The sequence below is a fragment of the Acanthopagrus latus genome, chromosome 13, assembly GCF_904848185.1.
Source record: "Acanthopagrus latus isolate v.2019 chromosome 13, fAcaLat1.1, whole genome shotgun sequence".
Taxonomy (NCBI): domain Eukaryota; kingdom Metazoa; phylum Chordata; class Actinopteri; order Spariformes; family Sparidae; genus Acanthopagrus; species Acanthopagrus latus.
This window is the reverse complement of record NC_051051.1, coordinates 9,676,376-9,695,148: the sequence shown is the minus strand read 5'-3', so window position 1 is coordinate 9,695,148 and position 18,773 is coordinate 9,676,376. Positions and strand designations below refer to the sequence as shown.

At 43.2% G+C, this 18,773-nt stretch overlaps 3 protein-coding genes and 2 non-coding genes across 7 annotated transcripts; all 5 read left to right on the top strand.

The window, feature by feature from the left end:
* The first annotated feature begins 1,073 nt into the window (after positions 1-1,073).
* On the top strand, positions 1,074-9,026 carry heatr6 (HEAT repeat containing 6). Of its 3 annotated transcripts, none has more exons than XM_037119847.1 (21): positions 1,272-1,412; positions 1,727-1,865; positions 2,076-2,183; positions 2,333-2,473; positions 2,554-2,669; positions 2,792-2,906; positions 2,994-3,095; positions 3,226-3,390; positions 3,520-3,767; positions 3,860-4,037; positions 4,124-4,330; positions 4,446-4,545; positions 4,634-5,010; positions 5,099-5,221; positions 5,393-5,479; positions 5,653-5,787; positions 5,863-5,985; positions 6,070-6,194; positions 6,438-6,534; positions 6,651-6,855; positions 7,265-9,026. In XM_037119847.1, the coding sequence occupies exons 4-21, from the start codon at positions 2,339-2,341 to the stop codon at positions 7,825-7,827; spliced, it is 3,201 nt and encodes a 1,066-aa protein (XP_036975742.1). In that variant the 5' UTR covers positions 1,272-1,412; positions 1,727-1,865; positions 2,076-2,183; positions 2,333-2,338; the 3' UTR covers positions 7,828-9,026. The 3 variants fall into 3 exon arrangements, with proteins under 3 accessions (XP_036975739.1, XP_036975742.1, XP_036975741.1); XM_037119846.1 differs by having other exon boundaries at positions 1,727-1,968; XM_037119844.1 differs by lacking the exon at positions 1,727-1,865 and having other exon boundaries at positions 1,074-1,412.
* Positions 9,027-9,571: 545 nt separating this feature from the next.
* ddx52 (DEAD (Asp-Glu-Ala-Asp) box polypeptide 52) lies at positions 9,572-14,704 on the top strand. The gene is made up of 15 exons (XM_037119848.1): positions 9,572-9,731; positions 9,966-10,218; positions 10,752-10,891; positions 11,014-11,199; positions 11,291-11,434; positions 11,553-11,664; positions 11,749-11,821; positions 12,205-12,408; positions 12,499-12,589; positions 12,729-12,851; positions 12,951-13,101; positions 13,320-13,395; positions 13,805-13,876; positions 14,019-14,318; positions 14,514-14,704. The coding sequence occupies exons 1-15, from the start codon at positions 9,645-9,647 to the stop codon at positions 14,575-14,577; spliced, it is 2,076 nt and encodes a 691-aa protein (XP_036975743.1). The 5' UTR covers positions 9,572-9,644; the 3' UTR covers positions 14,578-14,704.
* Positions 14,705-15,586: 882 nt separating this feature from the next.
* Positions 15,587-18,517, top strand: rpl23a (ribosomal protein L23a). The gene is made up of 5 exons (XM_037118534.1): positions 15,587-15,742; positions 16,693-16,873; positions 17,085-17,261; positions 18,149-18,218; positions 18,458-18,517. Exons 1-5 carry the CDS (start codon positions 15,718-15,720, stop codon positions 18,470-18,472), a joined length of 468 nt encoding a protein of 155 aa, XP_036974429.1. The 5' UTR covers positions 15,587-15,717; the 3' UTR covers positions 18,473-18,517.
* On the top strand, positions 16,914-16,984 carry LOC119031990. Its single transcript, XR_005078764.1, has one exon. It is a non-coding gene; the product is annotated as a small nucleolar RNA Z17 (small nucleolar RNA).
* Positions 18,318-18,386, top strand: LOC119031989. Its single transcript, XR_005078763.1, has one exon. It is a non-coding gene; the product is annotated as a small nucleolar RNA SNORD42 (small nucleolar RNA).
* Positions 18,518-18,773: the final 256 nt, after the last annotated feature.

Below are 18,773 nucleotides of genomic sequence, written 5' to 3'. Positions count from 1 at the left end.
TATCAAAACAGGCTCATGTAGGTACTTACAAGGATGATAGTGTGTCTGATTTTGGCCACAAATAAAAGCAAAACCGCTCTATATACTATACCTGCTGAGGAGACTAGGATCTTTTGGAATGAAGGGGCACTCTTAATTTTAAAAGACCTGAGTGTCCTCAGCAGGTGTGCTCTGTCTAGTTCATGTTATTGTGTGGGGGATCACCCGGGTAAAGACTTCAGTATCCCAATGCTCTCACTAGTGTGAGGAGGAGTGTAGATAGAAATCAGATACAGAGTCTGAGTATAGTTTCATTTTCAGGCAACAACTCTTGTCAAGAATAACTCAGGTCACAACAGGATTATCAAGTTACTGTGCACTGTATCAGGTTTCCACCAACCAGTCAAGACACAGCTTTGAAGGGTTTTTTTTTAAAATCTTTTGTCTCTTTCATTTAAAAAAAAATAAAAATGAAGCTCTTTATTTTATTGCTAATGCCCAGGTCTTCTTCAAGATCATGACTGATCAGTCTTGATACCTCATCTAATCAGAGAAAACTGCACATGAACCCAGAGTGTGTGAAACATTTTTCACGTTCTAGTCTGTTGTTAGTGATCAACATCTCATTTAAGACCCTGGTGTGTGTGACTTCTCTGTGATAATGGTGATTTGTCTACACAACAATATGGATCTGCTTTCAGCAGTTAGTTCACTTCAGTTGGTTTTTATTTTCAACCTCATATTCTGTTTCAAAGTGTGTAAATCAAGGACGCCTGTGATTGAACTCACATATATACATATATGCGAAATAATCAAAGGGTACATGAAGTATATGAAAGATGCAGCTATGAAAATTATGGACTATTGCAACACTTAATTTAAACCTCAACCTAAATGTTAAATGTTGACCCTTTTCTTTTATTAGTGTATTTTTGTTCGTATCGTATTGACTATTAGATATCATGTATGGTAGTTTGTTAGTCATCTCTTTCTGAGAGAGAATGGATGTAGTGGTTGTATTAATCGACATCTCGTTCACGCTGTAGGGGGCAGTAATGAGCCTTACATCTGGATGTCGAGCTTAAAACAAAGACCGACAACCACCGAGCAAGTGAAATGCTTCCGAGTCCAAAAATATGGCGGCTCAGACCGGGTTGGCAGCTCCGGCCCCTGTGAGCCGTAGCGATGTCCCTGCTTTCCGCCCGGTGGTTCTGTCCGCTGAGGCCGCCCCGTTCGCTCCGCTCGGGACGGACGGTTGGCGGCTCGGCTCACCGTCCGACGCCGAGAAGCAGTTCTCCCGCTGCGCAGCAAGACTCAGAGCCCTGAGAGCAGACTCGGGCCAGCTGAGAGAGGAGCTCAACCTGCTGTTTGACCAGCTCCTGTCCGAAAACTACAACCGAGCCTTAGAGCCCAACATCAACATCCGACCCGAGGTGACAAATACTCGCTTTGGTCTTGTTTCCACGTCTGTGTTTAACGATGCTAAAAGCTCAGAAAAGGCTGATGTTCAGTCCAAGTTGTTGCCAGAGTTTACATGAAGAAGCTGGACCTACGTCTGTGGGTGCGCCTGATTAAAATTGCTTTAATATTGGTGACGTAATGATAAAATGCTCACTAGTACCCAGTATCTCTTGATGCCTTAAAGCAAAAAGTAAATGTATGGTAATTAAATCATGTAGTTTGAAAAGTATACGTTTGCTTTGTCCCAAGTAAATACATTTTGTTCCTCATACACCTTATCAACCAGCGAGCATCCACACTAAACGCCATGGCAGCAGCCACGCAGAACACCCTAGCAACCACGCAGAACACCATAGCAACCACGCAGAGCCACCTAGCAACCGTTGAGTCGTTAACCTTCAATCAAGCTATCCAGCACCCCATCAGTATGTTGTGGAGCACTGTCTTACCAACTATTGAGCAACACTCTCCAGCAAAACAAAAAGTTTTTGTTCTGGCAGCAAGCACACCTAAAATGGCTTCAGAGAAGTTAGCCTTTCCTCTTTGTGTCCTTGCTATATCATGATACCAAGGATTGTTTTTGTTGCTGTGACAGACATGCTTGGATGTGATGAGCCTCTTACTTTCCATTTCAGGAGGTGTGCAGTCTGCTGCGACACACCAGTGGCCTTGTGCCGCTCAGTCAAGAACATTTAGTGGTCAAACTGTGCCAGCTTGTACATCATCTCCTCAATCAGCTCAAGGTAACGGCTAGCCTTTTACCAACATTTGAGTTTACACATTACACACGTGTACTCGAGTGCTGACCATGACTGTGCGTGTAAATGTGCTGTACTTTTTTTTTTTTATACCAAGCAGGTAATGTCAGGTTTTTCTTACATCTGTTCTTAAGGTAATAATGGATGAGAAGACACTGGATGTGTTGGTGAACTATACTACCGGTGCACTCAAAGCGTGCAGTTCGTGGACGCACTCAGATGTCCTCCTGGCACTCTCCACAATAGTTTATGGCAATGGACCTCAGTGCCACCAGGTAAGTATTTGTACAAACTTTGTGAAAGTGTGTTGTGTTTTATAATAAATGTTTATTTTGAGTTTTTTTCTCAATCATAGCACCTCAGCCACCTGCTGGGTGAAGACGGAGTCCTACTGCTGTACAGCTCTCCAACTCAGCCAGATATGGAGCTCCGTCGGGTTGCTCTAACCTGTATGGCCAACATCTGTCTCAGGTAGAATTGTGGCTATTTTACTGTATTTCTGATCTGTTTTCTCAAGCACTGTTTTCAAATCTTAGAGTTAGGTTTCATTGCTCCCAATCTTAGAGACAGAATGAATTGCTGTTTCTCTCCAGGATGCCTGGTCAGCCACCTTTGGATGATCAGTACAGAAGTGTATCTTTCAGCGTCTTCCTGAAAACACTGCAGTCACCAAAACCTCCCAACACCGATGAGCTCTTCTACTGCATGGTGTGTATAATCAGTGTGTTGAAATTTTATTGGAATAATACATGTAATTCTAGCTGACCATTATCTGCTCTTGTGTCCTCGGTGCAGGTGGTCCAGGCAGCACTGAAGGGGCTTCAGTGTTGTCTCTCAGGTGGGAAGTGGAAATTTGGTGGAGCAGAGGAGCTTGGATCTGTTCTGGCCTCACTTAAGGTAATAAAAAAAACCAAAAAAACTCCCAAAAGATTTGCATAGTTTTGTATTGATTTATCATAATTTATCATTTGTTACTTATCTCACACAAACATTACATGAGAGTTGATATTGTACATGTTTTCTGCAGAGGCTCATGTTCCAGGGAGCCCCAGGTGTGAACGTCGAGTGGCCGGCTGTGCTTTACCCAGCTCCTCTTCCTCAGTACGAGGGTCTCTCCGCACCCAAACCAGCTGAAGCACCAAAACCCTCTGAGACACAGAGAGATGCCACTGGTTCAGGCAAAAACTCAGGGGTAAAAAAAGCCTCAATTATTATTAGTATATGCATCAGTGTATGAAAGTATGGATAAAAACATCAAACAGTTATGTGAATGCTTTAATATTCCTGAAGATTGTAAAGTTTTTTTTATGTCCCTCCTCAGAATAAAAAGAGGAAATCCAGAGGGAAGGGGAAGAAGACGAGCACTGAGGAAAGCAGAGGGGATGATGGGGAGGAAAACGACAGGGAGGCAGTGCCTGTACTTCAGAAATTTGAGGGAAGAGATGGAGGCCAGGTGGAGGCAGAGTCCTCGTCCAAACTCTCTGCTCCATCTCTCTACCCCTCCTGGAAAAGAACTAGTTCTGACTCTGAATTTTCTGATCCAGAAGGCAGCGCACAGTGCAAATTAAGGTACAAAGAGACAAGGCTGAAGCCTCATGAAGCTTAAGATGTCTTACAACAGCACTCACATGCTACATTCACTCCAACTTTTGTTCTCTCAGGCTTTACCATGGTCGCGTGCGTCAGGGAGCACTGCACTGTCTGCTAGCAGTGGCTAAAGGTGTAGAGAAGAGGACTCTGTATGGGTACTGGTCCTCCTTCATCCCTGACTCTCCTCCTATTGGAGGACCGCCGCCTCTCACTCTCCTGACAATCATACTGAAAGACCCCTCACCAAAGGTACAACATGGCCCTGCCTGTGTTACAGTCCTGTTTTTCTGTGCGTCTGTTACAGTACAGCATCCGTCTCTTTCCTCTTGCTCCAGGTGCGTGCGTGTGCGCTTCAGGTGTTGTCGGCCATGCTTGACGGCTCCCGCCAGTTCCTGGCTGTAGCTGAAGACACGGCGTCTCCTCGTACATCTTACACCCCTTTCTCCTTCTTGCTCGCCACTGCTGTCAGAGAGCTGCACCGCGCTCTCAGTCTGGCTCTGCTGGCTGAGACCTCCCCTCAGACACTCACACAGGTCATAAAGGTAAGAATACACGAGCTTGAAGACACTGAAAGTTATCACCTCTTTGTGTATTGTTACTGCAGCCATGTTTCATTTAACATTTTGACGTACAGCTTATTTCCATCTTGTGTGTTAGTGTCTGGCGTACCTGGTGGCAAACGCTCCCTACCACCGTCTCAGACCAGGCCTGCTCAGCCCGCTCTGGAAGCAGATGCGTCCCTACATACGCCACAGAGGTCTGTTTACATTGGTGCACCGCACAAAGTTTAAAGAGCACACTCATACAGCATGCTGCTTTCAACACAACCGCTCTCTGTCTTTTAGATGTGAACGTTCGTGTTTCAGTCCTGACTCTTTATGGGGCTCTGGTGACAACTCAGGCTCCTCTCCCTGAGGTGCAGCTCCTCCTCCGACAGCCAGAGGGCAGCAACAGCAGCAGCGCAGGCTCATTCACGCCGAAGGACTCAGCCCTCAGCTGGAGACAAAGAGACAGCGTGTCCTCACCTTCTCGCACGCCACCCACACCCTCCCCCCGTGGCCCCCGTACACCGGCAGAAGAGGACAGTTCCCCGCCATGGCTGCTTCAGCTGTGTGTGTCACTGGTGACTCAGCCCAGAGAGGACCAATCAGACAGCGATGGTGGCGGGACAGGAGGAGGCCTTGCCTTAGAGCCATCCCCTGTTCGACTAGAGGCTTTACAGGTGAGAGATAATGGGTGAGACGGATAAAAGAACAAAAGATTCCTGAAGACGTCTTTTTTTGTTTTTTAATTAGTTCGGTGTGTTTCAGGTCATGTCCCACCTGGTGCGTGGCTACTTCTCTCTCGCCCAAGCATGTCTGTGTGAGATTGGGCAGGTGAGCGCTCGTTGCCTTGGGGAGACTGACCCCTCCATACAGCTGCACGGAGCCAAGGTAAAACCTCCAAGTCTCCGTGACTCCGTCTCTAAGTCACTTCTCTGCCCAGGTGTTCAATCCTCGGCATTACATTTGTGACTGTCCAAGTTGGGTGAATGTTTTACAAAAGTATAAGCAACAACCGGCTCATGATCTGTGCACTGATACCTGCTATCTTTTTTTATTTAGTTACTGGAGGAGTTGGGGACAGGAATAATCCAGCAGTACAGAGCAGAGAACAATGTGCCCGAGAGCTCGAGGGTCCCCATGAGTCAAGTAAGTACAAACTGCCTTTATGTTCTATAAGATACAGTGGAAACCTCTTCTTCTAACCATGTCTCTCCTGGTCAAATTGGTTATTAAAAACTAAAAAGAGACTCGCCTTTTTCCTCTTGCATTTGGATTATATACTTTTATATTAGTGTGTTTTAATTTCATGTATGGTGCAGGTGGTGCTGTTTTGGTCTGAGGTCTTGAGTGGTCCTCTGAACCGAGCACTGCAGAACGAACAGCATCCCACGCTGCAGACGAGCGCCTGCGACACACTGTCCTCCATCCTGCCGCAGGCTTTCGCACAGCTGCCGGTGAGTTCCCCTTTGATTAGACACAAGTTGATGTTCGATGAAGTGTAAAATCTTACCTTCAGAGTTGTTTGTTAGGACAAGACTCAGCTGATGTGCATCACTGTGCTGCTGGGGCTGACCTACAGTGAAAACTATCTGGTGAAGACCGCAGCTGTCAGAGCTTTGGGAGTCTACATACTGTTCCCCTGTCTTAGAGAGGTAGGACACACTGAGCTACATGTTTCTGAACCACAAGGGATCTGTTTCACAGGCTGTGATAATTTTTTCCCTCTCTCCTTTCAGGATGTGATGTTCGTGGCGGACACAGCCAACACAATCCTCGCTGCCCTCGATGATCGATCTCCAAACGTCCGCGCCAAGGCAGCCTGGTCCCTGGGCAACCTCACAGACACACTAATCGTTAATATGTAAGAAAGCACAGATACAAAGTGCTGAGTGAATACTTTAGAAATCACTGACTGCTTCTTTATAACAGTACAATATAAAAACCAAAATTTAGAAACATCAAAGCCTATATATCTTTCAAAATAAAAGACAAGAAAGGGGCTTTAAGAATAAGATTTAATTTTCTTTTAGGCTACTGATCTAATATACTGTTCAAGGTTTATAGATTTTATTGTGTTTCTGTTTGTCTCCCATCTCTTTATCAGGGAGAGTGTTGGTGTGGACTTCCAAGAAGAGTTATCGGACATGCTGCTGCTCAAGATGTTGCAGGCAGCCACCCGAGCGTCGGCCGACAAAGACCGAGTGAGAGGATTCACACTTTTAGCAAAGCACAAACGTCCGGATTCGTTAACAATAACAATATTTTGTTATGCCATGAAGTCTCTCTGAACTTGTTTTCTCTATTCACCCCCTTCCAGGTGAAGTCTAACGCGGTGCGAGCCCTCGGGAATCTGCTTCATTTCCTGCGTCAGAGTCAGCTGAGCCGGGCTGTGTTCCAACGCCCGCTGGAAGACGCAGTCCGCGCTCTGGTTAAAACTGTGCAGTCGGAAGCCACTATGAAGGTCCGGTGGAATGCCTGTTACGCATTGGGAAATGCTTTCAGAAACCCCGCCTTGTCACTCGGTTAGTTTTTACACACATGGCATTAACCTGTGTTTGTCCTTGGTATAAATTGGTTAGCACAGCTCTGGGACAATGCTTCCAACCAGGATTTAAAGGAGTAGTTCGATATTTTGGGAAACATGCTTATTTAGTTTCTTGTCCAAAAAATGTTACATTTCTTCATTAAATATACAACTGCAGCCATAAGATAGCTAGTTTATGCCAAACTGGAGAGATAAATGTTGTGAGTTTTAGTGATTCCTTTTAGTTTTCCTTTGGACAGAATCAGGCTAGCTATTATCTCCTGCTACCCATTTTTATACTTAGCTGAACTAGTCCTGTTATTGTGAGAATGAGAGTTGTATGTTCTCATCCAAGCTTATAAATCCCTCAATTTTTATTATTCAAATGTTCTATTTCACCCTCTCAGATTCAGCCCCGTGGTCCAGTGATGCATTCTCCTCCCTCTGCCATGTTGTCACTTCCTGTAAGAACTTCAAGGTGCGGATCAAGTCTGCCGCCGCCCTGGCAGTTCCCAGCCACCGTGGTTGCTACGGGGACATGGAGCGGTTCAGCTGCGTGTGGCGTTCGCTGGCTAAAGCACTGGAGAACAGCGAAGACACAAACGACTTCTTGGAGTACCGCTACAGCGCCAGCCTGCGACACACGCTCTCACAAGCTCTCCTGCACCTGCTCAGCGTCAGCCAGCAGCAGGACATGCCCGCCCTTGGGGCATCGCTGGAAGGGGAGGAGGGGAGGGCCATCAAAGAGCATTTGATCAAATATGTCAGAGCAGAGGAAGGAGGAGGAGAAGGAGAGCAGGGAGAGAAAGAAGCAGGGGGGGACAGTTCGACTCCACAGCAGAGAGTTGGAGGTCTGCAGCAGACTCTGATTAGACTGAAGGAGCTGCAGGCTGAAGCAGAGGAGGAGAGGGGTAAAGAGGTGGTGGTTCAGTTTCTGGAGGACTTGCTGAAGTCCTGTGAAGAGCCATAAACTTTAATTTCCAACTGCTGCACTGGGTTTCTTAAAACTGTCTCAGATCATGAAGGCTTGATTTTCAAGTTGGACAGATCATAGGGGAAACGTCCAACCACAAACTAAAGATGGTAAAAAATCATGTAACAAGAGGGTAAAGATCATGTAACAAGGAACCATCAGACTGTGACTTTTTACATATCAGGACTTTATGAAATTTGTGCCTTTTTATATCGTTGTATCACTATTGTGGACCAAAGGTGCAGTCAGCGATTCTAATCCAGTCTGATCAAAACTTTTTGGTAAATTCAGTGCATATCATGGAAACAAATAATCAGGCTCAGACCGAGCCACACAACACTGCTCCAGCCAATCAGCCACAGGGGGACAAGTCGCACACAGACGACGACCTCCCCCTCTGCTTCTGTCTGCTACTCTAATCATGAAAAAAGAAATAGAGATACACCTTGCCAGTGTCACTTGCTACAGCAAACCCCACATTGTTTAACTTGGACTAACAAATCTTTGTGTGTATAACTGTATTTATTTAATTTCCCCTTGAACAGCAGATGCTTGATGAAATTAGTTGTGCAATTATGTTTTGAGAACAAATTATTGGTTCATTATAGACTGAGATTATGGGTGATCATTTGTTGTTCGTTGACTTTCAGTGGAATCATGTTGGTTTGACATGAACATACAGAATTATGTTGCTGTTAAACAGGATTTGTTGTCCAAAAGAATGTTTTATTCATTGTTTTAAGTATATGGAAGTTTTTTTTTTTAACATCAATTTGATTATTTTATTTTGTCTTTTCAATACATCTGCCATATTGAGATACATACAGAAGTAAGTACTTTGGCGACTGTATCCATTTTAAATCAAATCTACAGCACTGAGGTGTATTCAAAAGTAAACACAGCAATGATGTTGCTGACTGGACTGACTGACCGCACATCTGTGGAGCACAGTAGATGTTCAAAACATTAAATACAGTGATTCTCTAAAGTCTGGTCTCAGAGTTACTGTACACAGTTGTACAAACAGTAGGTGATGTCTGATGAATCTCTTATCTGCTCTGTCCTGCAACATGCTGTTTTCCTAAAGTTGACCTTAGTTTAAAACACTGATCTGTACGTGTTGCACAAAGTGTAAAAGTCTGGAAGTAACAACCCTGAGGTCTGCAAATGAATAGAATAATAAACTATACATTAGTCATGTTTGCTTTAATATTAAAACCTACTTCATAACCCTAACCCTAACCCTTTCATTGATATTTAAGGTGAATCTACACAACATAATTATGCACATTACTGCTTTTCTTTCTACTCCAAAAGCCACCAGTGACTGAAAATAATCATTTTGATTGATTACAGAGTGAGTGACTGAGGTCTTATCCTGACCATCAAAACAGTTTTTAGAACCAAAAGCTGAAGTGGATGCCTGTTAAACACAAATGCGATGACTTTTATCAGTAATGTTCACTGTTGATTTCCATTCTTGAATGTTGTACCAAGGAAGTGAAAAGACAGATGATAAAATGTTTGTGTTCCAGCTCTATTTTTTAAAAAGTAATTTCAGGGATTAGTTCTTAGTTGGCACAGATTTTGAAGCAGATGTCATTCATTTGAGTAATAATACATATTTTCAGCTGTATTTACACTAAAATCGTGTGGCTGCTGGTCTGATTCTGTGATTTATAAAGCTTCAAGCACTTACAAGTTCAGCCAGCAGGGGGCAGCAGAGCGGGGGAGAGTAAGGAGTAACTGGTGGTGGATGATCCGGATGTTGATTAGTGATGCCTGGCTCTGGATAGAACCACGCTGCTGCCGGAATGGACGCCTTCGACTTGTTTCGGAAACTCGGAGCTGGAGCTAAATTTGACTTAAAGAGGTTTGGTCAGGACGCCGCTCGGTTTAAGGTAAACTTAACAGACGTAGCTGGTAACGTATTGGACGAAAAAAGTGATCGATAATAGCAACACGAGCCACGGTTACATGAATTTTGGCTAACCCCGATTTGTGCTAGCGCGAAGTGTGCTGCTATGTTGGGCTTTTTGGGTTATTTTTGCCATCGAGGGGCACTTCATGAGAGGAATATGTCTCACATATATATCATGCACCAATAGTAACTGTAATCCTGCTTGAATTTGCAGGTTGTCAGGTCTCAGGGATCTGACGCGTCCTCAGATCCCCTATCTGCGATCGATTTCTTTGGCACAGGATCAACCAATGGATCCCAGAGCAGCTCTAAAGTAACCGAGGAGGAGGATGGTGATGGAGAGGAGTATGAGGAGGGGGGTGAAAGTGAAGACTCTGGTGCAGGAGGCAAAAGGAAGCACAAGGATGAGGAGGGAGATGCGAAGAGGAAAAAGAAAAAGACCAAAAGAAAACAGATGGAGGTGGAAGGTACAGGATGTGGGTCTTTATGGATAACTGGTCAATTCCAGCTGTTTTTAAGTTTTCCGGATGGTTGCATTTCTATGACCTGACTAACAGATGCGCAAAACAGTTCAGGGATGCAATCAACATCAATCCATCAGCTTTGTTTCAGAAAACATGTCAATGACAACATCAGAATTGTTTAAGTTAAACTGCCCCCAATTCTCTGGGTTCAGCTTCTTACACATTAACGTATTGGGTTCAGGGAGATTGTTATGGGTACTTTTAATGTGATCAACTAATTCAATAAAATGGAATTGGTTGATTGATTGAATTGAAAATGGTAACTAGTTGATATTTGAGTATGGTTGATAATGTCAAACACAAAGTAAACGTTGAAGAAATAGAATGTGAGCAGCTGAACATGTTTTAAATGACTAGCGGGTATTTGTGTACACTGGGTGTGTTTCCTGTTCTTACAGAAGTAGCTGTAACATCTCTGTTTGTGTTAGTCCTCCATTGCCAAAAAAACCATATATCCATCTTCTCTCTGGCTGAAGCTGGTAGCGGACTACTGAAAGACACAGAGGGAAGCGGCATCACATGGACGTCCTCGTTGGACAGAAAGATCCAGAGCCTGCCTGGGGACGGGAAGGAGAAATCCTCTCTGAAGAGGCTGAAGCATCTTCATCAAGAAAAGGTCATCATGGCAACATGACTCAAAGCACAAAGAAAATCACAAAAATCACAAAAAAAAGGAAAGACATTTGCTGCTGGGATGTTCAGTTAAAGGTAGTGTCACTGATTTTTATTTGGATTTAGGTGAATCGCATTCGTTCTCAACACCGGATAAACGTGCACGGCTCCGACATACCCGACCCCGTGTGCACATTTGAGGAGCTGCAGTCTGAGTATCGCCTCAACCCGCGTGTCATCCAGAACCTCAGAGACGCTGGGCTGAACTCCCCGACGCCAGTGCAGATGCAGGCGATACCGCTCATGATGCATGTGAGTACGGACACACACTCGCAGTTTTTGGTGACCGGTGTACAGATGGCGGTTTTGTGAAGATTTTCTGTGCGTCTGATTCGTGGATCAGGGTCGGGAGCTGCTGGCCTGTGCACCCACAGGATCGGGGAAGACTTTGGCTTTCTGCCTCCCGCTGCTCGCCCACCTGCAGCAGCCGGCCAACCTTGGCTTCAGAGCGGTGATCATCTCCCCGACCAGAGAGCTGGCCAGCCAGGTGCGCATCACGTTGGAATTGCAGCTGCAGCTTCAGTTATTTCTTGCTAAATGATGACACACACACACCTGCATGTGTTTTGGACATATTTCAGTCAGTTTTGTTGTGCTGTGTTTAGACCTACAGAGAGCTGCTCCGGCTGTCAGAGGGAGTAGGATTTAGAGTTCACATCATCGACAAAGCCTCCCTGGCAGCCAAGAAATACGGACCGCAGTCGAGCAAAAAATATGGTGAGAAATGGAAAATATCTTCACATTGAAGTTTCTAAGATATATGAATTCCCTCATTTTTACCTTCTACATTTCTCTGTGTAGACATACTTGTCAGTACACCAAACAGACTCATCTTCCTCCTCAATCAGGATCCTCCAGCTCTCGACCTCAGCAGGTAACACTGAAGCTGTAGTTTTGTGTTTCTTTCTTAAAGGTTTCTTGTTAAAGAACAACAGCCGATCTTTGAGGCCTAAAAATGTGCTGAATACATTTCCTTGTTCATAAAACATTTAAAATCCTGCATTGTTTACATCAACTGAACAGTTTTGCTTGGCAGTATCAATTACCATGGTGACCGAACCTGGTTAAAGAGTCAGCATGAGAGACCAGAAGATCTGACCTAATCCGAAAAGATATCTGATTTACCAATTAATCTTGCTTACTGGTACAGCTCTGTCCTCTTTCTGTGTCTCCGTCTCGAGTCATGTGAAGGCCACTAGGCGACAAAAATCTTGGGGAAAAAAAGTGTAAGATTGTTGTCTTTTTGTTGGTGTTCAGTGTGGAGTGGCTGGTCGTCGATGAGTCCGACAAGCTGTTCGAGGGCGGTAAGACGGGCTTCAGGGAGCAGCTCGCCACAGTTTTTCTGGCCTGCTCCGGTTCAAAGGTGCGCAGGGCTTTCTTCAGTGCCACCTGCACGTCGGATGTCGAGCAGTGGTGCCGCCTGAACCTTGACAACCTGGTGTCTGTCAACATCGGACACAGGTATCAGTCTACAAGTAGAACTCTTCACTTTGGTGGATTCATATTGTCTTTCTTTTGGATTATAAAAAAATGACTAAATCACTTTCTTAGAAATACAGCGGTGGAGACAGTGGAGCAGGAGCTGCTGTTTGTTGGGACGGAGAACGGAAAACTGGTGGCCATGAGGGACATCATCAAAAAAGTGAGGACGCCTTTCAAGCTTGCAAAGAATTCAGTTTGTATTCATTGATTTCTTTCATTGTCACTACTAAAGAAGGAAGTGTAAGAAAGCATGTGGATGCGTGTCATTATTGAGAGGATTTCCTCTTCGCTGTTTTCAGGGATTCCTGCCCCCCATGCTGGTGTTTGTGCAGTCTATAGATCGAGCGCGGGAGCTTTTCCATGAGCTGGTGTATGAAGGCATCAATGTAGACGTGATCCACGCGGACCGCACACAGCAGCAGGTCCAGGCTGACACTTAACACACTACATGTTGGGTCCTTTTCTGAAGTGCAACCTTGTATTTATCCTTCTCGCCTGTGGCTGCTGTGTTTTTGTTTCAGAGGGACAACGTGGTCAACAGTTTTCGCTCTGGTAAGATTTGGGTATTGATCTGCACGGCTCTGCTCGCCAGAGGAATCGACTTCAAAGGGGTCAACCTCGTGCTGAACTACGACTTCCCAACCAGCTCCGTGGAGTACATCCACCGAATCGGTCAGTTTGAATGTATAATGATCACGATAAAAATAGTCTTTTGAAATGTGTTTTGCATCCCAAGACAACACAGGGTTTCGCATCAACAACAGAAGAAATACTACAACATATATTACATCAGACATCAGTCATCATGTTTGAACGTGTGCAGTCTGATGAATTCCTCTCTTCTTCATTGTTTGCTCACCTGTTCCCTCGTGTATCCTTCTGTTCCCCAGGTCGCACTGGCAGAGCTGGACATCAGGGGAAGGCCATCACCTTCTTCACAGAAAATGACAAACCACTGCTGCGCAGGTGCGTGGATACATGAAACTAACAAACCCGCAAACAGACAAAATGAGTGTGGTTACATGAAGGTCCAGCTGTAGTGATCAGATAGTTGGCACAAGGACAAACATGACATCACTGCACTGGTGGTAATGGTAATGGTAGGCGGTGTCTGGACACTTAGCCTTGAAAGATCTGAATTTTAAGGGTGTTGAGTTAACATGTTGACTTGCTTTAATGCTCAAAAAAACAATTATTTCTCAAACAATTGTTCACCTATATTCACCTTCTGTCTGAATGTTTGGTTTAAGCTCCTGTCTCTTCAAATTCTACCCACCGCAGTGAACGAGACATGACACCATCTTATTTTTTCAGTTATGTGCATATGATTTTACAATTGATCTTTTTCTCCTGAATATATCTCTCTTTCTAACAGCATCGCCAATGTCATTAAACAAGCTGGCTGTCCTGTACCCGACTACATGATTGGCTTCAAGAAGATACACAGGTAAAAGAGATGTATAATGAGGAAGTTCCAAAAAACCAAAAGCATTTAAAGACATTTTTTGACTTGTAACTGTCTTGGTTTCAGCTTTGGTGTCACAGTTTTAACAGTCTCCTGCATTTGTTTGTTTTGTTTTTTTTTCCAGCAAAGTGAAGCGGAGGCTTGAGAAGAGACCTCCCAAACGAAGCACCATTTGCACAACTCCTCGCTTCTTAATGAAGAAGAAAGGAAACGCACCAAACAGAGGACAGAAAGGAGAGAAGCAGGCAGCGAGTGGAGAGCAGAATGGATCGGAAAAAGCAGTGAAGCAGCAGAAAGGAGAGAAGAGCACAAAAGGACAGGGGCTGAAGAAAAGAAGTAAATCACAAAAAGGAGGAGGAACAGAAAAACACAAGAAGGCGTCTCAGAAGACAGGAGCAAATTCCTCTGGAGCCAAGTTCAAAAAGTAAGGAGGTTTTTTGTAAGAGCTGACTTTTTATGTATGATATAAAGTTAGCAGGTGTCTTAGAGTTGTATATGCTCACTTATAGAAATGATCACACTGATTCAATAACGTCCGCAAAAAAATAAAAATAATACTGCTTTTCTCACAAATCCTCTGCTGTAAAATAACATTTCTCCATTTTCAACTCTCCACCAGGAAAAAAGGTGAAGAAAAACAAGCCACAAGAGGAATAGAGAGCGGTGCAAGCAGAATGATATGAAAGATGGACTTAGATTATTTTTTTTTGTTGTTTTTTTTTGTTTTTACATCTTGCTGTCTTATTCACTGCAAATTTTCACATTTGTGCTTTGTATTATCAGAGTATACAATAAACTGATTTATATACATTTGTGTTTTTATGTTACATTTGCTCACATGCAACTCAAATGACACTAACAGAACATTCTTTAGGAAAAATAAAGGGGTGTAGCAGAGTGACTGAGCATTGAACTAACAGCTACCCCTAAGCACATTAATAGATAAGCCTAATAAATACTTTCCACATATATTCAGTATAATTATAACTTAATGAAAGCTTTACATTTTTGGAGGGATGGGGAAATAAGTTATCTTAAAATGTTTAATATCCATGTAGAGTAATATTCAGACTGAAAATATAACATGTTTGTATGTAGGTTTAATGGAAGCTGCAGCTTACTAACTGCTGGAACTGGGCTTACCACCAGCAAAAAGGTGATTAGGTGATTTCTACAATACAGGGGAGATTGATATCTTCAGTGTTTTTTCATTATGCAGAGTGGTACATAAGAGCATTCAGGTGTGGAAAAGTTGAAACACATGACAGTTTAAGTTCACCAGAGCAACAAAGATTTTGTTAGCCTGTTGCAGCAGAGGCAGAACTCAAGTTTTAACAACTTTTAACATTTAATGCTAATCATACTATAACCATATAATCCTGGGTTCACTTTTTTCAAAAGGTTTTCAAAAATGAATGCAGTCTGAAGTGTAGAGAGCTAAATGATGGGAAATTAGTTAGGTCAGCAGGCTATTTGTCCATGAAGAAAGCAAACAACAAAATAGAAATAATTCGTTGTGTGCATGTGCAGTACCACATCTTAGAAAAATTATAAACTTAAATAGCTTATTTTTTTATTTTGACATTGCTTTTTTTTTTTTTAAGTACCCTATAAAAGAAAGGTATATGTTTTTGACTCTTTCTTAAAAAGGCGAGGTAACAAACACTAGATTCTGGAATGGGACCCATCTGCTGACAGTCACTGAGGATGGACTTTTAAAAAAAAAAAAATTAAAAAAAATTCAACTCTCGCGATACATCTGCGGTGAGATCTCGCCCATGCATTATACTGCTGGAAACCCCGTCTAGTCTTCCTTTCTCAACATGGCACCGAAGGTGAAGAAGGAAGGTTTGTCAATCTTACGATTTTTAATGAAATATTCGCACAGTTTGCCGCAACAGCACCTCCGAAGTTCATCAGATGTATCCGTACCATCAAGATAAACATACAGAAGTTCAAATAATATTACGGTGATGCTGTGAACTCTCTAAATTTGTTGATAACGCAGACCGTGAGCCCGGCATGTAACGTTATGCTGGAACGTGATGCTAAGCTAATATTGGCGTGTTAGCCTTGTAGAAGCGGATTGAGATGCAGTCTTTATAAAACTTATTCTGCCTGATGTTCTTCTACATAATGTATAACGAGCGCGGCTAGCTACCGTCAAGTGTCAGTAGCTTTAGATATTGAGGAACATGCTTGTGGATTGGCCGTTAGATGGTGTTAGCATTAGCTACAACTCATCTGGGAACGTTACATTAGCTACACGTGAAAGTTAGCGGTGTACGTTGCATATGTACCGTCAAGAATGGTACGCACGTTGTTAGGATCCGCAGCCATTTAGATAGTTTTAGACATCCGTAATGTAACTAGCGGGGAATGCGACGGCTAATGGACGTTTTTAGTGTGACAGTCGGTTCTCTCGTTAAGTGGTGAGGCAGTTAGCCGAGGCTGTCTCCATATGCACGGAACCTGGCAAGTGTATTTTGGTTGCTAGTGACTTGCTTTGAAACAGTCATAACCCAATGTGCTTACGTGCTCTGGTTACACCACTTATTCCTTTGGAAAAACTCAGGTAAATGTGATTTTAATGCAACAGTTTATCTCTAAGTGTAGCTTATCTGTTTCATAAAGGGAATAGCAAGATTTGGTCAGTTATGAGTATTGGTCATTAATTTAAGTTAAATTGTCATATTTGCAGGAGAGTGATGATGGCCCAAAGTTTCTAGTCTCATACTACCACCTTTAGTAGAATCAGCAACTGACCAGCAAGTCTAATAATGGTGTTTCTGTCCTAGTGGTCCCTGCCAAGACAGAGGCCAAGTCAAAGGCCCTGAAGGCCAAGAAGGCTGTGCTCAAGGGCGTACACAGCCAGAGGAAGAAGAAGATCAGGACTTCTCCCACCTTCCGTCGCCCTAAAACCCTTCGTCTGCGCAGACAGCCCAAGTATCCCCGCAAGAGTGCTCCTCGCAGGAACAAGTGAGTCCAAACAACCACCCTCTGCCTTAAAATGCAACCTGGTGCATATGATGGTTAATGCGATCAAAGTATGACAAAGCATGATTCCAGATTTTAAACTACTGATGCACCCCACTAAAACATGTTACATGTTTGTAGTGGCAAGCAATAAGCGAAGGTGTGTAATCTGGGCAGTGTGAGATGTGTAAGCTAATGAATCTTTTTCCTGTAGGTTGGATCACTATGCCATCATCAAGTTCCCCTTGACAACAGAGTCCGCCATGAAGAAGATTGAGGACAACAACACACTTGTGTTCATTGTGGACGTCAAGGCAAACAAGCACCAGATCAAACACGCTGTCAAGAAGCTGTATGACATTGACGTCGCCAAAGTCAACACTCTCATCAGGTAGGTCCTTAGCCAAGCTGAACTGAGTGCTATGTTGTCTTGTTGGAGGCTTAATTATTGATTGTGTACCATTTTGTTCTCTCTCAATATACTGTTCACAATTCAAGATGGATTACTAGCATATTGGCTCACTATAATCCCATCCACCATTGGAGTTTGTCTTGTATAATGGAGTAATCTGTCTCACTGTGTTAAACTGTATATGCCCTCCTAGATGTTAGATGTGGTGTAATGACCATCCGATCAGTCCACTTTGGATGCACCAAATTTTCAGCCACAGAATATTTAGAATTAAACGCGTTTGGTTTTCAGCCACGTGAGTGAAAAGGCATAAGTTTCAATTTTTAATCATTTTTTGGCCTTTGAATGGCTTTATTGATAGGACAGCTGCAGAGAGGACAGAACCTCTGTACATGGGGTGCCCGCTCTACCAACTGAGCCAATGTTGCTCAGGCCAAAGTTTTTGACCAAATGTGTATGACAACGTAATGTGTCCGTGGTGTCTTATAATACATACATCATGTGCCTACTGATCGCAAAGAGAGCGGCAACTCAAACTGTGGGCTTTGGGTGATCTATCCCAAAATATCAATACTACAGACTCCTTTTGTAGATATACAATTAAAGCATAAATTGGATCAATATAAAGAACAGTCTCAGGTTTCTACCTTGTACTCCTTTATTTATATTCAGCAAGTAGAGCTGTCTAAAAGCATTTTCAGTTTTAAGTACACTCTCCTTTGTCTAAAACTTGTTTCTTTCTTGCCAAGTGTTTTCCTTATGTTCAGCTTTTGGCCAAGACTTTTCATTTTGGTGCATCCCTACAGTCTCAGCATAGATATACTTACTACATTTTTATTGATATTTTTCTTCTAACCTGTGTTCAGGCCTGACGGTGAGAAGAAGGCGTACGTTCGTCTTGCACCAGATTACGATGCGTTGGATGTTGCAAACAAGGTGAGTCTCAAGACCTCTAACATGACAAAGCTTTTTGGTTTTGAAAGCTATTTCAGTTCAACAAAATTGTTGTATTTGCTTTCAAATGTTATCAATCCTGTGCAAATGATGTAAAAGTTTAAAATAGTCTGAATGTTTGTGATGCATTCAAAGGAACCACTGATGCCAGACATGCAGGTACAGCTGTAATCACTTAGTAGTTGTATGTGATGTAATTCATGTTTTTCTCTTCTCTACAGATTGGCATCATCTAAACTGTCAGACTTGTGGAAGAATAAATATTTGTATAAACAAAACCAGTTCTGTGTCATTTTGTTTTGTGAGCATGACGGATGTACTTGCACTGAACACCCAAAGGATCACAGGTTGATTAGCATTTCTTTCATTCACTTAATAAATAGCTGACCACTTGATTGACATCTTCTGTTAAAGCTCTTCAAAATGCAGGACTGGTATCATCAGATGTAACGTACTAGACTGATTAGAACTGTTTAAGGTGAACTTGAATCCCAGTCTGATCGATTCTCAGGATGTACAAGAAGTTGACAAAAGCAA

Excerpts from the sequence above, each read along its gene's own strand:
- heatr6 (XM_037119844.1), top strand. The coding sequence starts at position 1,116 with ATGGCGGCTCAGACCGGGTTGGCAGCTCCGGCCCCTGTGAGCCGTAGC. Across the intron at positions 3,768-3,859 it reads AGCGCACAGTGCAAATTAAG|GCTTTACCATGGTCGCGTGC; the intron begins GTACAAAGAGAC and ends TTGTTCTCTCAG. Across the intron at positions 5,480-5,652 it reads CGAGGGTCCCCATGAGTCAA|GTGGTGCTGTTTTGGTCTGA; the intron begins GTAAGTACAAAC and ends TGTATGGTGCAG.
- ddx52 (XM_037119848.1), top strand. The coding sequence starts at position 9,645 with ATGGACGCCTTCGACTTGTTTCGGAAACTCGGAGCTGGAGCTAAATTT. Across the intron at positions 11,665-11,748 it reads GCAGTCGAGCAAAAAATATG|ACATACTTGTCAGTACACCA; the intron begins GTGAGAAATGGA and ends TTCTCTGTGTAG. Across the intron at positions 13,877-14,018 it reads GGCTTCAAGAAGATACACAG|CAAAGTGAAGCGGAGGCTTG; the intron begins GTAAAAGAGATG and ends TTTTTTTTCCAG.
- rpl23a (XM_037118534.1), top strand. The coding sequence starts at position 15,718 with ATGGCACCGAAGGTGAAGAAGGAAG. Across the intron at positions 15,743-16,692 it reads ACCGAAGGTGAAGAAGGAAG|TGGTCCCTGCCAAGACAGAG; the intron begins GTTTGTCAATCT and ends TTTCTGTCCTAG. Across the intron at positions 17,262-18,148 it reads AAAGTCAACACTCTCATCAG|GCCTGACGGTGAGAAGAAGG; the intron begins GTAGGTCCTTAG and ends ACCTGTGTTCAG.